The 17,486-nt window shown below is 50.3% G+C and overlaps 1 protein-coding gene across 2 annotated transcripts; it reads right to left on the reverse strand.

Annotated features, from left to right (window-relative positions):
- Positions 1-218: 218 nt before the first annotated feature.
- Positions 219-17,486, reverse strand: TMEM130 (transmembrane protein 130). Of its 2 annotated transcripts, none has more exons than XM_072837021.1 (8): positions 17,328-17,486; positions 10,857-11,162; positions 8,988-9,147; positions 6,048-6,214; positions 5,293-5,377; positions 3,917-4,119; positions 1,967-2,079; positions 219-1,571 (listed from the first exon to the last, which is right to left on the reverse strand). In XM_072837021.1, the coding sequence occupies exons 1-8, from the start codon at positions 17,410-17,412 to the stop codon at positions 1,419-1,421; spliced, it is 1,272 nt and encodes a 423-aa protein (XP_072693122.1). In that variant the 5' UTR covers positions 17,413-17,486; the 3' UTR covers positions 219-1,418. The 2 variants fall into 2 exon arrangements, with proteins under 2 accessions (XP_072693122.1, XP_072693121.1); XM_072837020.1 differs by having other exon boundaries at positions 1,284-1,607.

Raw genomic sequence — 17,486 nt, forward strand, 5'->3', positions numbered from 1 at the left:
GAGTCATCTGAAGGACACCTGGACCCATGTCCCAGACACCCTCCTCCTCCCAAGTCTGGTCTGTGATGCAGCCTGAGTGGAGACTGCACCTGGAACCTGGTGCCCCAGACAGCAGCTCCATCCACACTTGCCAGAGAACACATTGGCGATGCCCTGCTACTCCAAGGCCCAACCCCTCACCCCCACCACGCACAAGAAAGAGACTCCTGCCCCTGGCATCTGCTTGGCTATGTTGAGAGCACACAAGCTTTATTCAGCAACAATGGCAGTTATTTCATGAGAATGAGCTGCATGACAGCGAGAATGCTGTTGTCTGCACAAAGTCTGAGAGCGAAGATTACGGCAACAGAGCTTCACGCCCCCATAGCCCTGCCCCCTCCCCCCCAAACTGGCCCCAGTTGCTCCCTGCCCTCCTGCGGGGCTATGGGGGGCCTCACTGTGGTCTCTCTCTGCACCTGTACCTGCCCTCTGTGCAAGCTCTCCCCCCCGCCCCAGCAGGCTCCCTCCAGTCCTGCCTCCTCCTTCTCAAGGTCACCCCTGGGGGCAAGAACACCAAACCCCACAGTGAACCCAAGTCCCCACTGGCTTGCTCCTCCTTTGCTGCGAGGCCTTTTCCTCAATGGAAGTGAACATAGTCTCAGTAAAAGCAGACGCTATTTATAAAGCACTCTGTGCTCATGAAGCATCAGCCCTGTCCACCCCAAACCGCCCCACCCCCACCCCCCACAAGCAGGCAGGAAACAGTGTGTTGTTTAGAACAGGCCCTAGGAGCCACATGGACAGCACTCAAAGGGAAGGGTCAGGCCCAGGAGCTGCAGAGGCCAAGTGGAGAAAGTCTGGTGTCATTTTAGTTCTAATTCAGGACACAGCAACCAACATAACTGATACAGAAGACATCATCTGAGACACCTGTGTGACACGTATGTGTGCATCTCTGTGTGTGTATGCATATGCTTGTCTCTGTATGTTTGAGCTTTTGTGATGTAGCCTTCACCATTGGTAACCTTCCTCCCAGTTCTCTGACCTTGGCAGGGCCACGCTGTGGAGGGAAGCTTGGACCCTAGATGGATGGCAGAGGTGCCCATGTGGGAAGGATGCGTGAGGGGCAGCCAGGCACACCTGGGAGAGAGGAGGCACCCCGTTGAGTGTCAGGTTCCTGCTTAGGGTTCTTCAAAGGCAAGGGGTGGAGTAGGGCTGATGGAGGAAGTCTTACGGCAGAGGCTGAACTGTACAGATGGATGGATGGCAGGGATGTAGGGCTGAAGGGGGGGTGGTGGCGGCAGCTGGAAGTACAGATGTGTGGTCAGCAGGGTGGACAGCCCCGCCCATGTGTACCCCTCCTGCTTGGTGGCATGCACCACCCTGTCTGAAGTGCCCAGTTCGTGGTCAGTTAACGCTAACATGGGACTGGGGGGTGCTCACACAGTGTAAGTTTTGACGGATTTGTAGAGGGGTGGCAGCAGCCCGTGGTTCTCCCGGACAACCTCCAGGTACTCAGATGGAGTCTCCAGCAAGAAGGGCCCGCAGCACATCTGGCAGCAGCACCGGACCCCAGCAGGCGGCTCCGGGTTCTTGTCAGACATGGGGGAAAAGTCAAAATCAGCCACCTATGGTGAACAAAACCCCATGGGTCAATCACCCGCCTGCCAGACCCCCTTTAGGTGGCCTTACGAGCTCAGCTACCTGGTGGCACAGGCACACAGTGTTTCGCTATGCATTGCTCTCTGGTCCTCCCTCTTTGGGTCGCCCTCCCCCTTTCCAGCTCAAGGGCACGACTGCAAGGCAAGGGGTGAGCACAGCCACGAGTCAGACGGAAAGAAGTCAACTCAATTTGGCCCACCTATGAATGTGTCTTGGGTACACCACCCCCAGCCCTAGGACCCTGCTCTGACATCCAGACGCCCGCTAGGCGCCTCTCTTTCAGTCAGGGCCCGGTGGTCCAGCCTCCACACTCCTGAGCACCCACCTCTACCATGTCCTTCTGATGAGCGGCATTCCGTAGGGTCATGTACATGATGAAGGCAAGCATCATGGTGATAAGCGTGGCACACGGAAAAGCAAAGACAGCCGGCTGGATGCCTGGGGAAGAGACAGGGTAAAGTCATAGGGCTGGACAACTGGTGGTGAAGGCTTGCTTTCTGACTGCAGTGGGGAACAGAACAGTCAACCCCACAAGAGCTGTTTTTTCCTTACATACACGCATCCCAACTAGGCAAGCCCAATGGGTGAATCCCGGATTCTACATAAACCAAGTTGGGTGTGTTAGCGTTTTAAGAACTGTCCACATTACTTGACAAGAGGTGCACCCCGAGTGTGGGCTGGACTTAATGACTTGCCCTAACAAATAGCACAAGATAGAAGTGATGGCTTCTGAGTCCAGGCCATCAAAGAAATCATAGCTGCCTCCTTACTCTCTTGGGTGACTTGTATTGGAGATGGGGAAACATGTTGTAAGGATACCCTGCGACCCTGTGACCTATTGTAGCTGCCTGCCCTCCACCAGCTCTAGGCTCACGGCCTGCCCCTGCTGCCAGGAGGCTGTGTGATGGAGCAGGGGGGACCTAGGGTCTGCAGTTAGGAGGCCCTGGGTTCGAACCCTGGCTGAGCAAGCTCCCTGATGCTAATGCTGCCCCACGAGGCTGCTTCAGGGATGCCACGAGGTGAGGGGTGGGAGTGTGCCAGATGCATGGCAGGTGATCTGCACTGTGGGTCCCCCTCACACTTCCCCAACTCTGCCCCGGGTGTAGACGTTGCAATATGCCAGGAGGCTCTGCTTTCCAGGGAAAGGCAACATGGAAATATCTGGAATGCTGTCCCCTCTGTAGGATTCAGGGGGATCCTGGGCATCCAGGGCTCAGGAGGGGCTGAGGGAGGCAGGGCCCCAGGCCCTCAGTGATGCCCTCAAGGCCAGCCAGGGCCTAGAGTGGAGCACGGCATCTGCCCAGTGGCTCAGACAGAGACTGGGGACATGGGAAGGGACAGCAGCAGCATCTGGTATCCTCGCAGGTCTGACCCTGGGGCCAAGAGCAGCTGGCAAGGTTTCTCTGTGTACCCTAAAAGCTGGGTCCTGGCTGGACACCTGAGAGGCCACCCCTCAGGGTTCTGGTATCCCACTTTCTCCTCTATGTAAGGTAGTGCTTTTCTGGGGTCACAAGAGTACCCCCTGGAAAAGAAGGGTAGAATTTCACACTATCATCAGCTAATCCTCTGACTGTAAGCCAGTGGCTGGGGCTGACTGTGACTTGGCATTCCAAAGGAAGTGGCAGATAATAGGACCCTCACTTCACACTTTCTGAGCAGCTCCCACTCCCTGGGGGCTAGTTTAGTGGCCACAACAGCGCCGAGATCTGGGTGATGGCGGAGAAGGGAGTACTGTGATCGTGACGTCTTATTTAGAGGAGGAGTGCTCACGACGGGGACAGTGTAGCATTGGTAATATGTGGGAAGGAAACCGGGGACAATGATGGTGGCAGCAAGTAAGAGTTGAGCTGTCTTGATGCTGAGCACCATGGGATCGATGGCCCTGGTCCATTCAGTGGGTGTTGGGGCCGGTGGGAGGGGTGCTGACGGTGGTGTGGGCAGTGGTACTGACAGCTGTCTGCTGGCTCTGGATGGTCCTTCCAGCACTGTGTGCAGGTAATGGTGGCAGAGCCGGTTGGTCAGGTTGGCCACTGGTATTGCGGGTGGTGTTGGTGTCAAGGGTGGTGTTGGCAGAAACCAGGGGTCCTAGGGCTGCCTGGTGATGGCACTGGTCATCTGGGGGAGCTAATGGGCACTTAGTCAACAACGTTGGTTGGGCCAGTAGGTTTAGTGATGATTCCCTCAGTGGTGGGTTGGCTGCAGGTGATGGCGCCAGGGTTGACTGTTTTTTTTGCTGCCTGTGTGGCACTGGAGCAGAAGGCAAGATGTCACTTACTGGAGGGCCACACCTGGATCCTGTGGTACTGATGCGTCTTACTGATGACATTCTCAGCCCGGATGCTGAAGCAGTAGTCCCCCGGATCCCTGAAGGTATGGGTCAGGTTGTAGGCTGTGGTGGTCACGGACACCGGGTGGCATTCCCCTTCCTCCAGCGGGAGGCACTCGGGCTTGAGCCGCCAGCACACAGTCAGAGGGGGGCTGTGGGGAAATGGGAGTGGGTTTTCAGAAATGGCTCAGCGAGGGGTGTGGGCACAGACCAAGTCTGAGAAAGGCCGGACAGCCGTGAACTTTAGTGTTCTTTCCAGCACAGAACACCTAGCTGTCCTGGCCTCTGCTTCACACCTCCCGGACCGGGGAACACGATGATAAATAAGAGATACCCCCCCACCCACCACAGAAGATGCCAGGCTAGTGAGGCAAACAGGGACAGGCACGGGCTGCTGGATGGGGCAGAATGAGCGCTCCAGTGACACACGGAGTGTGCCGTGGAAGCAAAGGGGACAGGTGAGCACATTCTTAATGAGCAAGTCAGGGAGGCCTTTCTGGAGGAGGCACCATTTGAATAGGATCTGAAAGGATAAGCAGATTTTTGACAGGTTGGGAGGGGTGAGGGCAGTCGGGGTTATCCACCTGCCACAGCACGGGCTCAGAGGCTGGGAAACAGCTTACAAAGAATGCTGAGCAGGCAACCCCAGGCCTGAGTAAAACACACCCTCCTGCCACCTCACCATCAGGTCTGCAGCCTGAGTAGCTTCCCACCCCACTTTTCAAGTATTCAGCGCCTGCCCCCAAAGCTCCCAGAAAGCTTTAGAAGCTTCTTCCAGCCCCATGGCTCATCCTCCTCTTTTCTTGGCCGCTTTGCTGCGTCCCCATCTAGCCCTGCTTCCGCGTCCTGTCCCTGTGTTGAAGGGTGGGTCTGGTCCTCCCCACAACAGACCTTGGAGGGCTGAGCCCTGACTGCCAACCTCTGCAGCTCCGTCCACCCTTGTGCAGAGAACATGCCCTGCTTCCCAGTAGCTTACTACACACTCAGCCTAACACTCTTGCCAAGAACCAGACCAGTTTGCTTTCTCAGGGCTGGAGGCAGGCCCAAGCCACATGCTGAGGGCTTTTCACACGACTAGTTCCTCCCCTGCCTTTGCCTCAATGCCTACACTGCAGACAGCTCCAAGGGGCCCATTCTTTCCCCGCTGGACCACGGTAATGGAGCTACGCCCACAACTCTCCCATGGCTGCAGGGCAAGGTAGGCACCAGCTTCCACCAGCCCCCAAACTTGGGGCCCCTCAGGGGATGGAGCAGGCTCAGGATCATCCATGGGAAAGTGTGGGCAGGGCAACAAATCACCCACTGTCCGATCGGGGTTCACTCACCTCCCCAGGAAGTTCAAGGTCACTGTCAGCTTTTGGAAGGTCTGAATTAGGGTGGGCCCCAAGACCTGGATGCCTCGTAGGGTTTCTGGAAGGCAGAGAGGGCCCGTTAGACCTGATGACTGAGGACAACTGTCTCAAAGTTCTCAGGGCTCAGGGTTGTGTGACCACCACACTGTCCTCTTCCAGGCTCTCTCCCAGGGGCGAGTTGCAGATCTGCCCAGGGCATGCCTGGGTCCCTGACAGCAGCAGGTGCTGGAGCCCACTCAGAGTGAGGATGCTGGTAGGGGCGGAGGGGGGGTGTCTCTGGTAACCAGGACTAAAGATGGGCTCCGAATAAGCCAAAGTCTGGGAGAGGCAGGTTTGGGTGTTTCCCCTCTGCAGAAGCCTGAGGCCGCCCAGCCCCAGCCAGTGTGGCCCGAGACCAAAGAGCAATGTGGACCGCCAACTCACAGCACAGTGTCTGGCCACAGGCTCAGGCTCTGGGAGCTAGGAGGCCTGGGTTCAAATCCAACTCCACCTCTTGGTGGCCATGTGACTTCCATTGGGCCTTCAGTGACCTCTTAGAGGGGGGATAATGACCAGCTGCTCAGAGGGCTGCCCCAGGGGAACGTGAAGAGAGGATGTGCACCCAAGCTCAGTCCCATGCCCAGCTGGAGCCACTCTGATCTTCATGGGATCCAACCCTGGAAAGAGTGCTGCCCAGGGCTCCTCAAGGTGGCCAAATGCTCAACCAGTACCAACCCCCAGAGACGCACCCTGCAGCTTCAGTGAGGCAGAGAAGTCGCCTGTCTTCTGCACAATGCCCTTCCCAGCATTCTGCGTTGCCTGTTCCCACTCTGCCACCACCTTGAGCTTCACAGTGAAAGTTCCAATGATGGAATAGTTGTAATAGACCATAGCATCTTCAGTCACCATCTGGGTGCTGTAAGGTGACAAGAAGGGACTCACATGACCTCTTAGAGTCGGAGGTGTCCACAGAATGACAAGCTCGGCTACCAATGCTTTGTGAGCAAACTGGGCATCCTCACAACAGCAGCCCCCAGAGCCAGCCAGGATGCAAGGTCAGCCATGCTTGTGTGGTCATCTGGCTGCTGGTCATCTTTGTGCTTATAAATGACAGCTGGGAGAACTTCCAGCAACAAGCGCCTATCACCTGCCAGGAAATGCTCTTCCCCCTTCCACCAGGAATCTACAAGGGCCCTGCATTAGAGACAAGGACAATCCTGGGAGGGAAAAAGTACAAACTTTGGAATTAAGACCTTCTTGACTTTTCTAGATTTCCTATCTATATAACTCTTAAGTCTTATTTTTCTCATCTGTAAAACAGAATCGTATCTCCATCACAGTTTATGATATGACATATAAAATATTATGCTTTTTCCTGCAATTACCTGAATTACTTCAAAAGGAAATCTAATAAAATAAAGAAAATATTTGTTGATTTCTCAATGCTCTTTACATATGAAGTTTAACAAACCTTTATCTATTAAATATCTTCCAAATATTTTCTAAACCCAGTTTAGCTTTTGTCTTTTGGTTTGCTTTACTTCTTTCATACTCAGATTTTAAACCTAGTGAGCCAAATCTAGCATTTTTTTCCTTTATAGTTTCTGCCTCTGTTTCTCTATTCTTAGAAATGCTTTCCCCACTGCCAAATTATCCAATTGCAGAGGACCATCAATATTTCAATGTAGTCCTGTTTCACTGTGTTTTTTTCAATCTGTCTGGAATTGCTTTTAAGGATCAGATTGTTTTTCTTCTAGTTAACCAACTGCCCTAGTGCCATTTATTAAATAATCTATCTTTACTCACTGGCTAGAAATACCGCTGTTAACATATACTAGATGTGTACATAGACTTAGGTTTGTGTCTGCCTTTTCTGTTCTGTTCTGAGGAGTAGCCTTTTGTAGCTGCAAATTATTTGTGGCATTTTTTTAAAAAGATTTTACTTTTAAGTATTCTCTACACCCAACATGGGGGTCGAATTCATAACCCTGAGATCAAGAGCTGCATACTCTACTGACTGAGACAGCCAGACACCCCTATTTGCAGTTTTCATAATACATTTATGTATCCATTTCTATCTTTCTCCCCATCTCCACTCATCACCATTCTACTTTTCTGATTATTTTTCCTTCCGGCAATATTGAGAAATTCTCTCTTCATTTTTTAAGTCTTTTTAAGGTTCTAGGTACAATCTGCAGCTTTATTCACATAAATCCTACCACTTTAAGCTACGTTTATGCTCTTCCAGATTTAATGTTTTACAACTATTATAAAAGATTTTTTTCTATTGCAATTATATATGGAAAGGCTATGAATCTTTGTTTTGTAACCAGCCATATCAGTAAAATCTCTTTTTAGTTTTAAGATTTTTCATTTGAGGCTTTTGCGTTTTCCAGGTCATCTGTGTGTGATGATTTTTGTTTCTCCTTTATAGAATTTATATTTCTTTTTCTTGTTTTATTTCATTGTCTAGTCAAAAATGTTCCATTATAGCAAAAATAGTAAATAAAGTATTTAATGTGAAAAGAAATGCCCCTAACTAGTATAGAGCCTGTCCCCTGGTTTGAGACAGATTTTCCAGATGTTCCTTATGTTATAAACTACATATATATTTATAATGACATACATTTTTATACATGTATATATGCATTCATGTATATATGTGTATGTATATGCATACTTAAACACCAAATTTAAATGAACTGTAGAATCTTTGTCACATCCCCAAAATTATACTTTATGGAACATTTATTGGACTTGTATCAAGCTTAAAAAATAACTGGAGAGAAGTAGACATCTTTACAACCTTAAGATTCACAATCCTGGACATGGCGTATATTACCCGTCTACTCAAATCTTTGATATCTCTTAGTAGCTCTAGTTTTCTTCACACAAGATCTTGCCCATTGTCAGGTAAGTGTGCTCTTAGGTTTATTTTATGTACTATTTTTGTTGTAATTAGGAGGAATCCCCACTTTGTTATTCTAAATGGTTACTGTACATAAGAAAGCATGCTGAGTCTGTAAGTTCCATGGGGCTGAGGAGTGGTACACTAAGCCTTTGATGAACTTGGAAAACTGGTCTCTGTTTCTCTGCCTGAGAAATGTCTTAAGGAATGCCAATGAATGAAAGGTGGAAAAATATGGGATAGAGTAGGAAGGACCATCAGCCAGGGACTTGACCCAAATGGAAATGAGGGGTCTTCACAGAGCACCACCCTCATGGGAGCTTGGGACATCTGTGGGCTGCCTGGACTCAGTGCCTGTCCCCCATTTCCTGACCTGCCTCCTCCAGCCTGGCTTGTTTGGAGAAGGGAAGTCAGGAGAAATGAAGCCAGAACACCTGAATTCTATGACATGAGTATAATCGCATATGCTGATATATTAGCCAGGTAGGTCTTTCTAGAATCAAATGGAAAAAATGTCCTATTTTGACCTGTCTTAGAGGGATGTTGGGGCACCAATGACCTCCTGTACTAGGTTGTAGGCACCTCAAAGGCAGGTCCTGTGACTGGCTCACTACTGGTCCCCACGTACCCCAAGCTTGACACAGAGTAGGTGTTGAAGGAATGTCTAGAGGCAGAGAGAGTGAGCAGGTGAAGGTAAGAAAGTACAGAGCAACTGTGCATGGGACAGTGAGGCCACCAACCACAGGCCAAAGCTCTGAGGCATCAGCGGGGAAGGACATACCCATCTCCGAAGTCCCAGTTGTAGAGAAATGAGGCAGTCTTGAAGAAGTTGCTTGGGTCATGGAGGAGGAAGGAAACTTTAAGGACAGTCTTGGTGAGGTAAGAACTGGGCCAGGGCAGGGAGGTGTTCTGGGTGACAACAAGGTTCCCCACGAGGAGCTCTGGGAAAGAGACCAAGGTGAGTGAGTCTTGGTGAGAGGGTGGGAAGGTAAGGCCAGGGAGTGACCTCACATGCTGGCTGGCAGGACAGCCTCTCCCCACACTAACCTTCTAGCAGAGTGAGTGGCAGCAGGAGGGGACCCAGCAGGTCACTAAACACATACATCATTGCCCCTCCTGCATGGAACACTGGTGAAGACTCACAGCACACATGTGAGCACACACATCACATGTATAGCCTTGCTCCTGCACCGCTTTTACCAGGATCCCAAACTTTCTAGCACAGAAGATGCCCAGGACCAGGAGGAAATGCACAGGCTTTGAAAGAAATTATCAGGAGAGATTTCAAATTATTAGATGAATCTAGAAAAATTAGCAGTTCTACCGATCACAACTTTACACCCAATGTGCTAGGCTGGGTAAGGACCACTGTTCTGTGTCTGCATCTCTAAAAAAAAAAAAAAAAAAAAAAATTAGGAGTTGATTTTTTTCACCCCAAAAGCAGAATGTAAGGTGTGCTCAATAAAACTCATTTGGAAACTGCTGAAAAGTAGGATGAAAAGAAAAGAAACCTCCTGTCAGTCAAACATTAACTATTGTTGATGTTTTGGAGAATTGCAAAGCATTTGTGTGTGTTTAACAGATATGGACACCACATACACATACATAAATTAAATACAGTTGAGTAGATTGGTTACTGAAGTTTGTGTTTTGGTTTTTAAATTTTTCTTTTTTTTTTTTTAAAGATTTTATTTATTCATAAGAAACACAGAGAGAGAGAGAGAGAGAGAGAGAGAGGCAGAGACACAGGCAGAGGGAGAAGCAGGCTCCACGCAGGGAGCCTGATGTGGGACTCCATCCTGGGTCTCCAGGATCATGCCCCAGGCTGAAGGCGGCACTAAACTGCTGAGCCACCCAGGCTGCCCGGTCTTTAAAATTTTCTAAGCATGAGTATTCCCCCAGGACATTACAAACTTTGTAAAGGTAATTGTTATTCGTTATACAAATTACACCCATATACTTAACCAGTCCCTTTATGATTGCGTACTTAGCTTATCTCCTATTTTCTTCTGTTGCTATAAACATCACTGCAGTGAACATATTTGTACATAAAACATTACCCAAATGGAAATTTACTTCCTGAAGACAAATTCTTTAACATATTGTAAACTCTAAGAGAGCAGGGAGGGACGCCTGGGTGGCTCAGCGGTTGAGAGTCTGCCTTGGGCTCAGGGTGCGATCCTGGAGTCCCAGGATCAAGTCCCACATCGGGCTCCCTGCATGGGGCCTGCTTCTCTCTCTGCCTCTCTCTCTCTCTGTCTCTCATGAATAAATAAATAAAATCTTAAAAAAAAAAATAAGAGAGCAGGGACTTCCTGGAAGGAGAGAGAAGTAGTAGGGTGGGAGGCTGGAGGGAAGAGAATGAACAGACAAGAGATTGAAACAGTGCATAACCGTTGATACGTATCGGTCAGCTGCTCTCGATAGGGTTATGTTAACTTAGACCCCCAGTAGCAACATGTACTTTCTGTGTCCCTTCCAGTACAATGCTGCCAGCAGTGGGTATTAAGCATTTTCTGATCCTTCATTAACATATAACAGAGAAGGGACTAGGAGCCTAATTGGTGTTTAGAGGATTACTAACCAGGGTGGATGTTTTTCTCTGCAGCAAGAGTCTGAAGGCAAATTAGCAAACAGAAAGGGTCCTTACCTGTGATAGGGAGGACAAGGAGGCTCCTCGCCACAGGCTGGCACGTCCAGCAGTCGGCAGCGGTGACCCAGACAGAGATGGGGAAGTCCCCAGGCATGTTCCCCACGGCTCGGATAGCGGAGCTGAAAGGCTCATCAGTCTTCCCCATGAGCAGCAGCGGGGTATGGATCCAGTGGAAGCGGTAGAGGCGGGAGTTGGCGGGCAGGACCAGGCTGCCGTTGTCGTTGGCCACTAGGCTGGCTGTGATGGTCACCTCTGCCCCCGTGGTGGCAGGGCCATCGGTGGTGAGGTGGAGTTCATACAGCCCTAGAAGCCCAGAGACAAACTATTTCAGGAGAGGCATGGCAAGGGACTTACTGTCACCCTCTGGGCTGGCTTCTTCTTTTTCTTCTTTTCTTTTTTTTTTTTTTTTTTTTAAGATTTTATTTATTCATTCCTGAGGGACAGAGGGAGGCAGAGACACAGGAAGAGGGAGAAACAGGCTCCCTGCAAAGAGCCCAATGTGAGACTAGATCCCAGATCCTGGGATTACGCCCTGAGCTGAAGGCAGACGCTCAACTGCTAAGCCACTCAGGCGTCCCTGGGCTGGATTCTATTATTCTATTTTACAAGTGGAGAAACTGAGGCCCAGGAAGCTCAAATGACTTGCCCAAGGTTCCTATGGCTAGTTCATTGTAGGCTGGGATTCGAGGTACCTGGGTGTCTCGGTGGTTGAGTGTCTGCCTTAGGACAGGGAGTTTGCTTCTCTCTCTGCCTAGGTCTCTACCTCACTCAGTGTCTCTCATGAATAAATAAAACCTTTTAAAAAACAACAAAATGAAACATTGTAAGCGGAATTCAAACTCAGGTCAAACAGACTCCAGAGAATTTTTTATGCCAGCCAAGCAGAGCATTTCCAGAGCACAAGTCTGATCTGGCCAGACTTATTTTTTAGCTATGCAAATGACTCCCAACATATGTCACAGGAGGGATCAGCTTGGCTGCTGCCAAAAAATGCCCTCTATTACCCACTCTTTCAGACTAGGCTTGACATGGCAAACAAAATTCTGATCTGAAACCCAAAGCTGAGTCTGGGGTCTTTTAGAGGCCTAAAGTGATAGACAGTGATAGAACAAGCCTTGGGACAAAGGTCCACTCTGATTCAGGCCAAGCCCTCTTCTGTATCTGTAACGGAGGAGGTTCTAGATCTACACTGCCCAACACAGCAGCCACTGGCCACACATGGCTGTGTGTTTCAATTACAATGAAACAAAATTTAAAACTCACTTTCTTAGCCACAGTAGCTGCATTTCTTTTTTTTTTTTTTATGATTTTATTTATGTGTGAAAGAGCGAGAGAGAGAGAGAGAGAGAGAGAGAGAGAGAGCAGGGAGGAGGGGCAGGAGAGGAGGAAGCAGGCTCCCTATAGAGCAGGGAGCCCAATGTGGGGCTTGATCCCAAGAACCCAGGATTATAACCTGCGCTGAAGGCAGAGGCTTCAACTAAGCCACCCAGGTGTCCCATGTAGCTGCATTGCAAGCGCTCAGCAGCAAAGATACAGAATATCTTCATTATCATCAAGGTCCCACCAGACTGCACTGCTCTTAAATGACCTCTGGGATTCCCGCAGAGGCCAAGGCTGGAACTATATACCTCCAGCTGGTTGACTCCTCAGGGAATTTGAACTGAAATATGGGGCATGTAGCTCTTACAGGTTAACTGAGAATCAGTCTTAGAAGATCCTAGCAGAGAACAGGGCCTTGAGCGTTTGGTATGGAGGCCAGGTCAGAGGCCCTTTAAATAACACTCCCTTCCTGATTACCGCATGGAAGGTGACACTAAATATAACCTAAAAATAGAGGAAATAGAAAGTTAAAACTTAAAAATTTGTCTTAAAAATACAAATAATCAGTAACAACAGGTATTACCATGTGTGGGCATTTCCTATTTAAAAGAAAAATTGTGCTCACATTTTGGAATTCTATATTCTAATTGTTGTTTTCAATTCCATATGTGGGCATTTTCTTAAATCATTATTCTTACTGCTACCATGTGCATAATATTTTGTGTATAAACAAAGTAAGATTTTTTAAAAAAGGTTTCTTTCCATTATGAAAGTAATATGTATGTATAAAGAATATTAGAAATATCCCATTATCCCATCTCCCGAAAACATCTGCAACCATACTACAGTCCTCATAGCTCTTCTTCACATGTAGTTTTTAATTGAGATATAATCACACTCTGCACACAATTTTAAATTATTTTATTTTCACATGACAACATGTCAAAGGCATATCTGTGGTCACACTAATGTGAATTTCACTCTTGGTTTGATGATTCCTCAAGCAGGTAGATCTTTTTTTTCTTCTTTTTTAAAAGATTTTGTTTGTAAGCAATCTCTACACACAACGTGGGCTGGAACTCACAACCCTGAGATCAAGAGTTGCATCCTCCACTGACTGAGCCAGCGGGTGACCCTAATTTTTTTTCAAGTAAACTCTATCCCCAATATGGAGCTCAGGTTCTTGAGACTGAGTCCCATGCTCTGCCGACTTAGCTAGCCAGGTGCCCCAAGCAGGTATATATCTTCATTTCCAGAACTCTTCACTCTTGTCAATAGCACTACTGCACGTCTTGGTGACTATTTTGTTATAATTTGTAAATTTCCTCTTCAGATGAGATTTCTGAAAGGCTCCAGGTTAGAGAGTGTCTAGCCAGCAGACACCTCACCAGAAGAGGTAAGGCAGAAGAGGTAAGACAGGCAAAGGGGCTGCAAGCACCTCTCCGCTCATTTCCCCCACTCCCATCCACCTTCCTGGCCTCATGCACCTGCTCCTCAGGTTTCAAGTGCCTCCTAAATGCTGGCGGAACCAAGTAACATAGACCTACTTTCTGGCTCCAGATCTGCACTGAGCAAAAGAGGAGCTGCTAACCACACGTCACCAAGTTTAAATTAATCAAAGTTAATTACTTAAATTGAATTTGAACCAATACTAAAAAGTCAGTGCCTCAATTGCGCTAGCCACATTTCAAGTGCTTCACAGCCAGATGTGGTCAGTAGCTCCTCTTCAGGGCAGATACAGAATATTTCCTCCATCACGCAATGTTCTGCTGGACGGTGCCACTCTAGGGTTCTCCCCTCCCCACACCTACCATTTTCAGCCATCGCATTCTGTTGGGGCCGTAGAGAGAAGCTGTCCCAGGTGTAAGTCCCTAGTCCTTTGCCACTACTCCTCCCATCTGGGTACGTTTGCTTCCTCTCCATCACTACTAGCATTGCTAAAAGCCAGCATTCAGCCATCTGGATCACTGCTTCATCCTTGGCCCTGGCCTTCGGCCTCCAGTCCTCTATCTCAGCACCATCCATCTCCTGCCCCTACCACCAAGGAGCTTCCTCTACAGCTAATGTTTTCACGGGCCAGCCTCCATGTAGAGTCCGAATTCACATCTTGGCACATCTATGCTGGGGCTGGCCATTTTAACTCTTGCAGTTCCTGTGACATGTTCTGTCCTTCCTAACCTCAGGACCTTTGCACATACTGTCTCTACTGCCATTCTCCACCCACACGTCGATGGATATAATCTCTTCCAGGAAACCTTCCCCGAACCCCTCGTCCCCTCAATGCTCTCCAAACAACCTGGGCACACAGTGGTCCCAACCCCAAGTTGACATGAAGGTTTCTTTGTCTCCCTGCAAGTTCCTTGAAGGCAGGGATCATTGTCATCTCCCCATGCACCCAACAGAGTGCTAGGCACAAAGGTTCAACACTGCTGCTGCCCAAGAGAGATGAGAGGGACCAGCCCATGTGGCACTGCCCCAGGAGACCATTTACCTAGGTGGTACTGACTGACCCCCTTCCTTGTGCTCCACTCTACAAGCACTGGGGGAACCCAGAAGTGCAGGACATGCCTCTTGCCCTCAGGGAGCTCACTAGAGATCTGTCGGACTCAGCAAATCTGTGACGGGAGCATGTGTGTGCCTCAACTGCATCCCATTAGCCTTGTGGCAGTGTCCCCTGCCTACTCTAGACTCCTGCTCCAGGTTCCCTCTGTCCACATCACATATTTCCTGTTCTGAATCCCCTTCTCTAGAGGCATATTTTGGATTGTAAAGTCACTTGGACTGGCACTGAAAAATGGACCTGCAGTGTCTTAATCCTAAAGAGAGAATTCTAGATACTATGGCAGAAATTGCTTCAAGAAAACACAGTGTGTATTTTACACTGAGGGACATGAGTCTTCTGAGGTCCCCCATGTAACTACCTGGAGTCACCAAGGAAATCTGTACTCCCCCCCCAAACCCCCACCTCCGGGTTGAGTTGTCTTCTCCCTCCCTTTGGCTATGAGGCAGCAAGCATTTGGCCAGGCTTCACTGAAAGAGAGGCCATCTCATCCCTTCTCCCTCTTGCTCCCGCCCACCCCCCAGGCGAGGAGTGTGGGCCAGAGCGAGGCTGGCAGGTGGCAGGGACATTCGGCTGCATGCTAATGGCCATCCAGCATCTGCAGCGAGACTGGAGACAAGCGCATGTCAGCGCTACGCAGATGCAGACCCGTTGCCAGGGGAATGGACTGGCTGGGAGGAGGGAGGAGGTGGGGGGGTGCTGTGGCTACAGCTATGTTGCTGCAGACACTGACCCAGCTCCTGGGAGCCCCCACACCTGTCCAGACACAAGGATCCTCGGTGGGCACTTTTTCCCAAGCTTTTTTTTTTTTTTTTTTTTTTTAAGCAGATGTTTCACAGCCCCCGGGTAATGCTGCTTCTCTCTTCCTCAGGGCTCTCAGAAGTGTCCAGGGCATCCAAACTGAAATGGACTGTGAAGGCTTTGCCACGTATGGCTAAAGGAACCAAGCCCAGGTCCTGTTGCCCTACGAATCTAAACCTATCTTTCTAGGTTTCAGACCCCAGGTGACATGGCCTTGGAGTACAGATCGGCTAAAGGAGGGGGTTAGGGGTCTCCACAGGTGCGCTGAGTGACCCAGAGCTGAAAGAGCCAAAGCAAAACACCAAGTGGCAATTACCACGAAGCCTGACCCACAGAAGTAACACTCACTCACTAACAGGCCCTGTGGGTTTCCACTTTGGAGAACGTCTTCCCTGATAACACTGCATGTGGGACCCTGAACATTCTAGAAAATGGCTGCATTGGCTCTTTCACACTGCACATGTGGATAGCCACGAACGCTTCCTAAGTTACCTCTGAACAGCATAACCTGGAATTAACGAATGGTCCAGTACTTGGACTCTGGACTCGGATCTCCACTTCTTGCGTGGGAAGCATCCCATACAGGCTGACCCAGGCCCCAGGAAGGACGGAAAGGGCGTCCAAGTCTCTTTTTTCACATGTGTGAAGGAGAAGGTATGCTCCCCAACCTCATTACCAGCTTATTTTGGTCATATCATGAATAGGCCAGGCTGGGAACCATACAGGACTTCCAAAGAATTAACGTTTTGTTTTTGTTTTGTTTTGTTTAGGCCACGGTGATCATTTCCAGACACATGTAAACCCAATGGACAAGAGACCCCCATCTCTACACGAAATTTATAGGAGGGAAGCAGGTAATCCCGACCAAGCATAATTCCCACAAGGTTCTCTTAATTCATCCGTAAGATACAGGTTTTTATTTTACCTTTTGGATTCTCTTTCACAATTTTGCATTAGATCTCTTCCTCCCTCTACCATTCTTGGGGGAGGGGGGGCGTAATGAAGAATGTTGGCTATTAAACACACGCTCATCCCCAGAGCTGTCACCTGTCCCCCAACAACTCTCCAATCCGGGTTCTTTTGTTGTTACCAAAATGAGGCAGGAAGGTTGGCGCTGGCCTTTCCAGCTGGGGGGAAGGAGGGGGCCTGGAGGCACGGACCGGTGGGGAGGGGGCGGAGGGAGCACCCAGCAGAACCTGTCAGCTCGGGGTCCATTTTGGAAACCAATCCAAAGACGAAATGGCAGACTGGCCTCTTGGGCTTTAAAATCGCCACCTCCCCGAAGCCAACACAAGCAGGGGGGAACCTCTCCAGACAAGATGCCATTTCAAGGCAAAGACGCTGCTCCGCGGACAACCTGTCCGTGCTCCCTCGGAGGAGGGGAGGAGGGGAGGAGGGGAGGAGGGGAGGAGGGGAGGAGGGGAGGAGGGGAGGAGGGGAGGGCTGGGCGTGCGGACCGACCGCGCACATTCCCGGTCTCCCCGCAGCGTCCTCCCCGCCCCCCCCAGCCACCCGCACGGGCGCACCGGCCACCGCGCGCGGTTCCCAGGGCAGGGCCGATCTGCAGGTGGCAGCAGGAGCCGAGGAGGCCCCTCGAGGGCCGGGCCGACGTGTGGGGAGAAGGATGAAGGGACAGAAGAGAGGGCTTCGAGGAGCCGGCTGGCCGCCGTGCCCTCCGCCGCGCGCTGCAGAGGCCCCGGGAGGAGGGAGGAGTACAGAGCAGGGCGCACGGCTGGACAGCCCGGGACACCGCCCGAGGAGGGAGGGCGGCCGGCGCAGCGCCTTACCTGCGGCCACCCCAGCCGGGGCCAAGGGCAGGAGGCAGGCGAGCCAGAGGACGTGGCCGAGGCGCGGCCAGAGGGCCGGGGCCATGGCTGCGCCCGGAGCGGCGGGAGCGCCGAGGGGACGCGGCTGAGTCGGCGGCGGCGGCGGCCGCTCCTCCCGGC

The sequence above is a fragment of the Canis lupus genome, chromosome 8 (assembly GCF_048164855.1).
Source record: "Canis lupus baileyi chromosome 8, mCanLup2.hap1, whole genome shotgun sequence".
NCBI lineage: Eukaryota > Metazoa > Chordata > Mammalia > Carnivora > Canidae > Canis > Canis lupus.

Bases quoted from the DNA above. Each gene is read 5' to 3' on its own strand.
- TMEM130 (XM_072837020.1), bottom strand. From the start codon at position 17,412: ATGGCCCCGGCCCTCTGGCCGCGCCTCGGCCACGTCCTCTGGCTCGCC. The intron at 4,120-5,292 runs GTGAGTGAACCC...ATTTCCCCACAG, and splicing joins ACCTTGAACTTCCTGGGGAG to CCCCCCTCTGACTGTGTGCT. The intron at 2,080-3,916 runs GTAAGTGACATC...TCTCTTCCCCAG, and splicing joins GATCCAGGTGTGGCCCTCCA to GCATCCAGCCGGCTGTCTTT.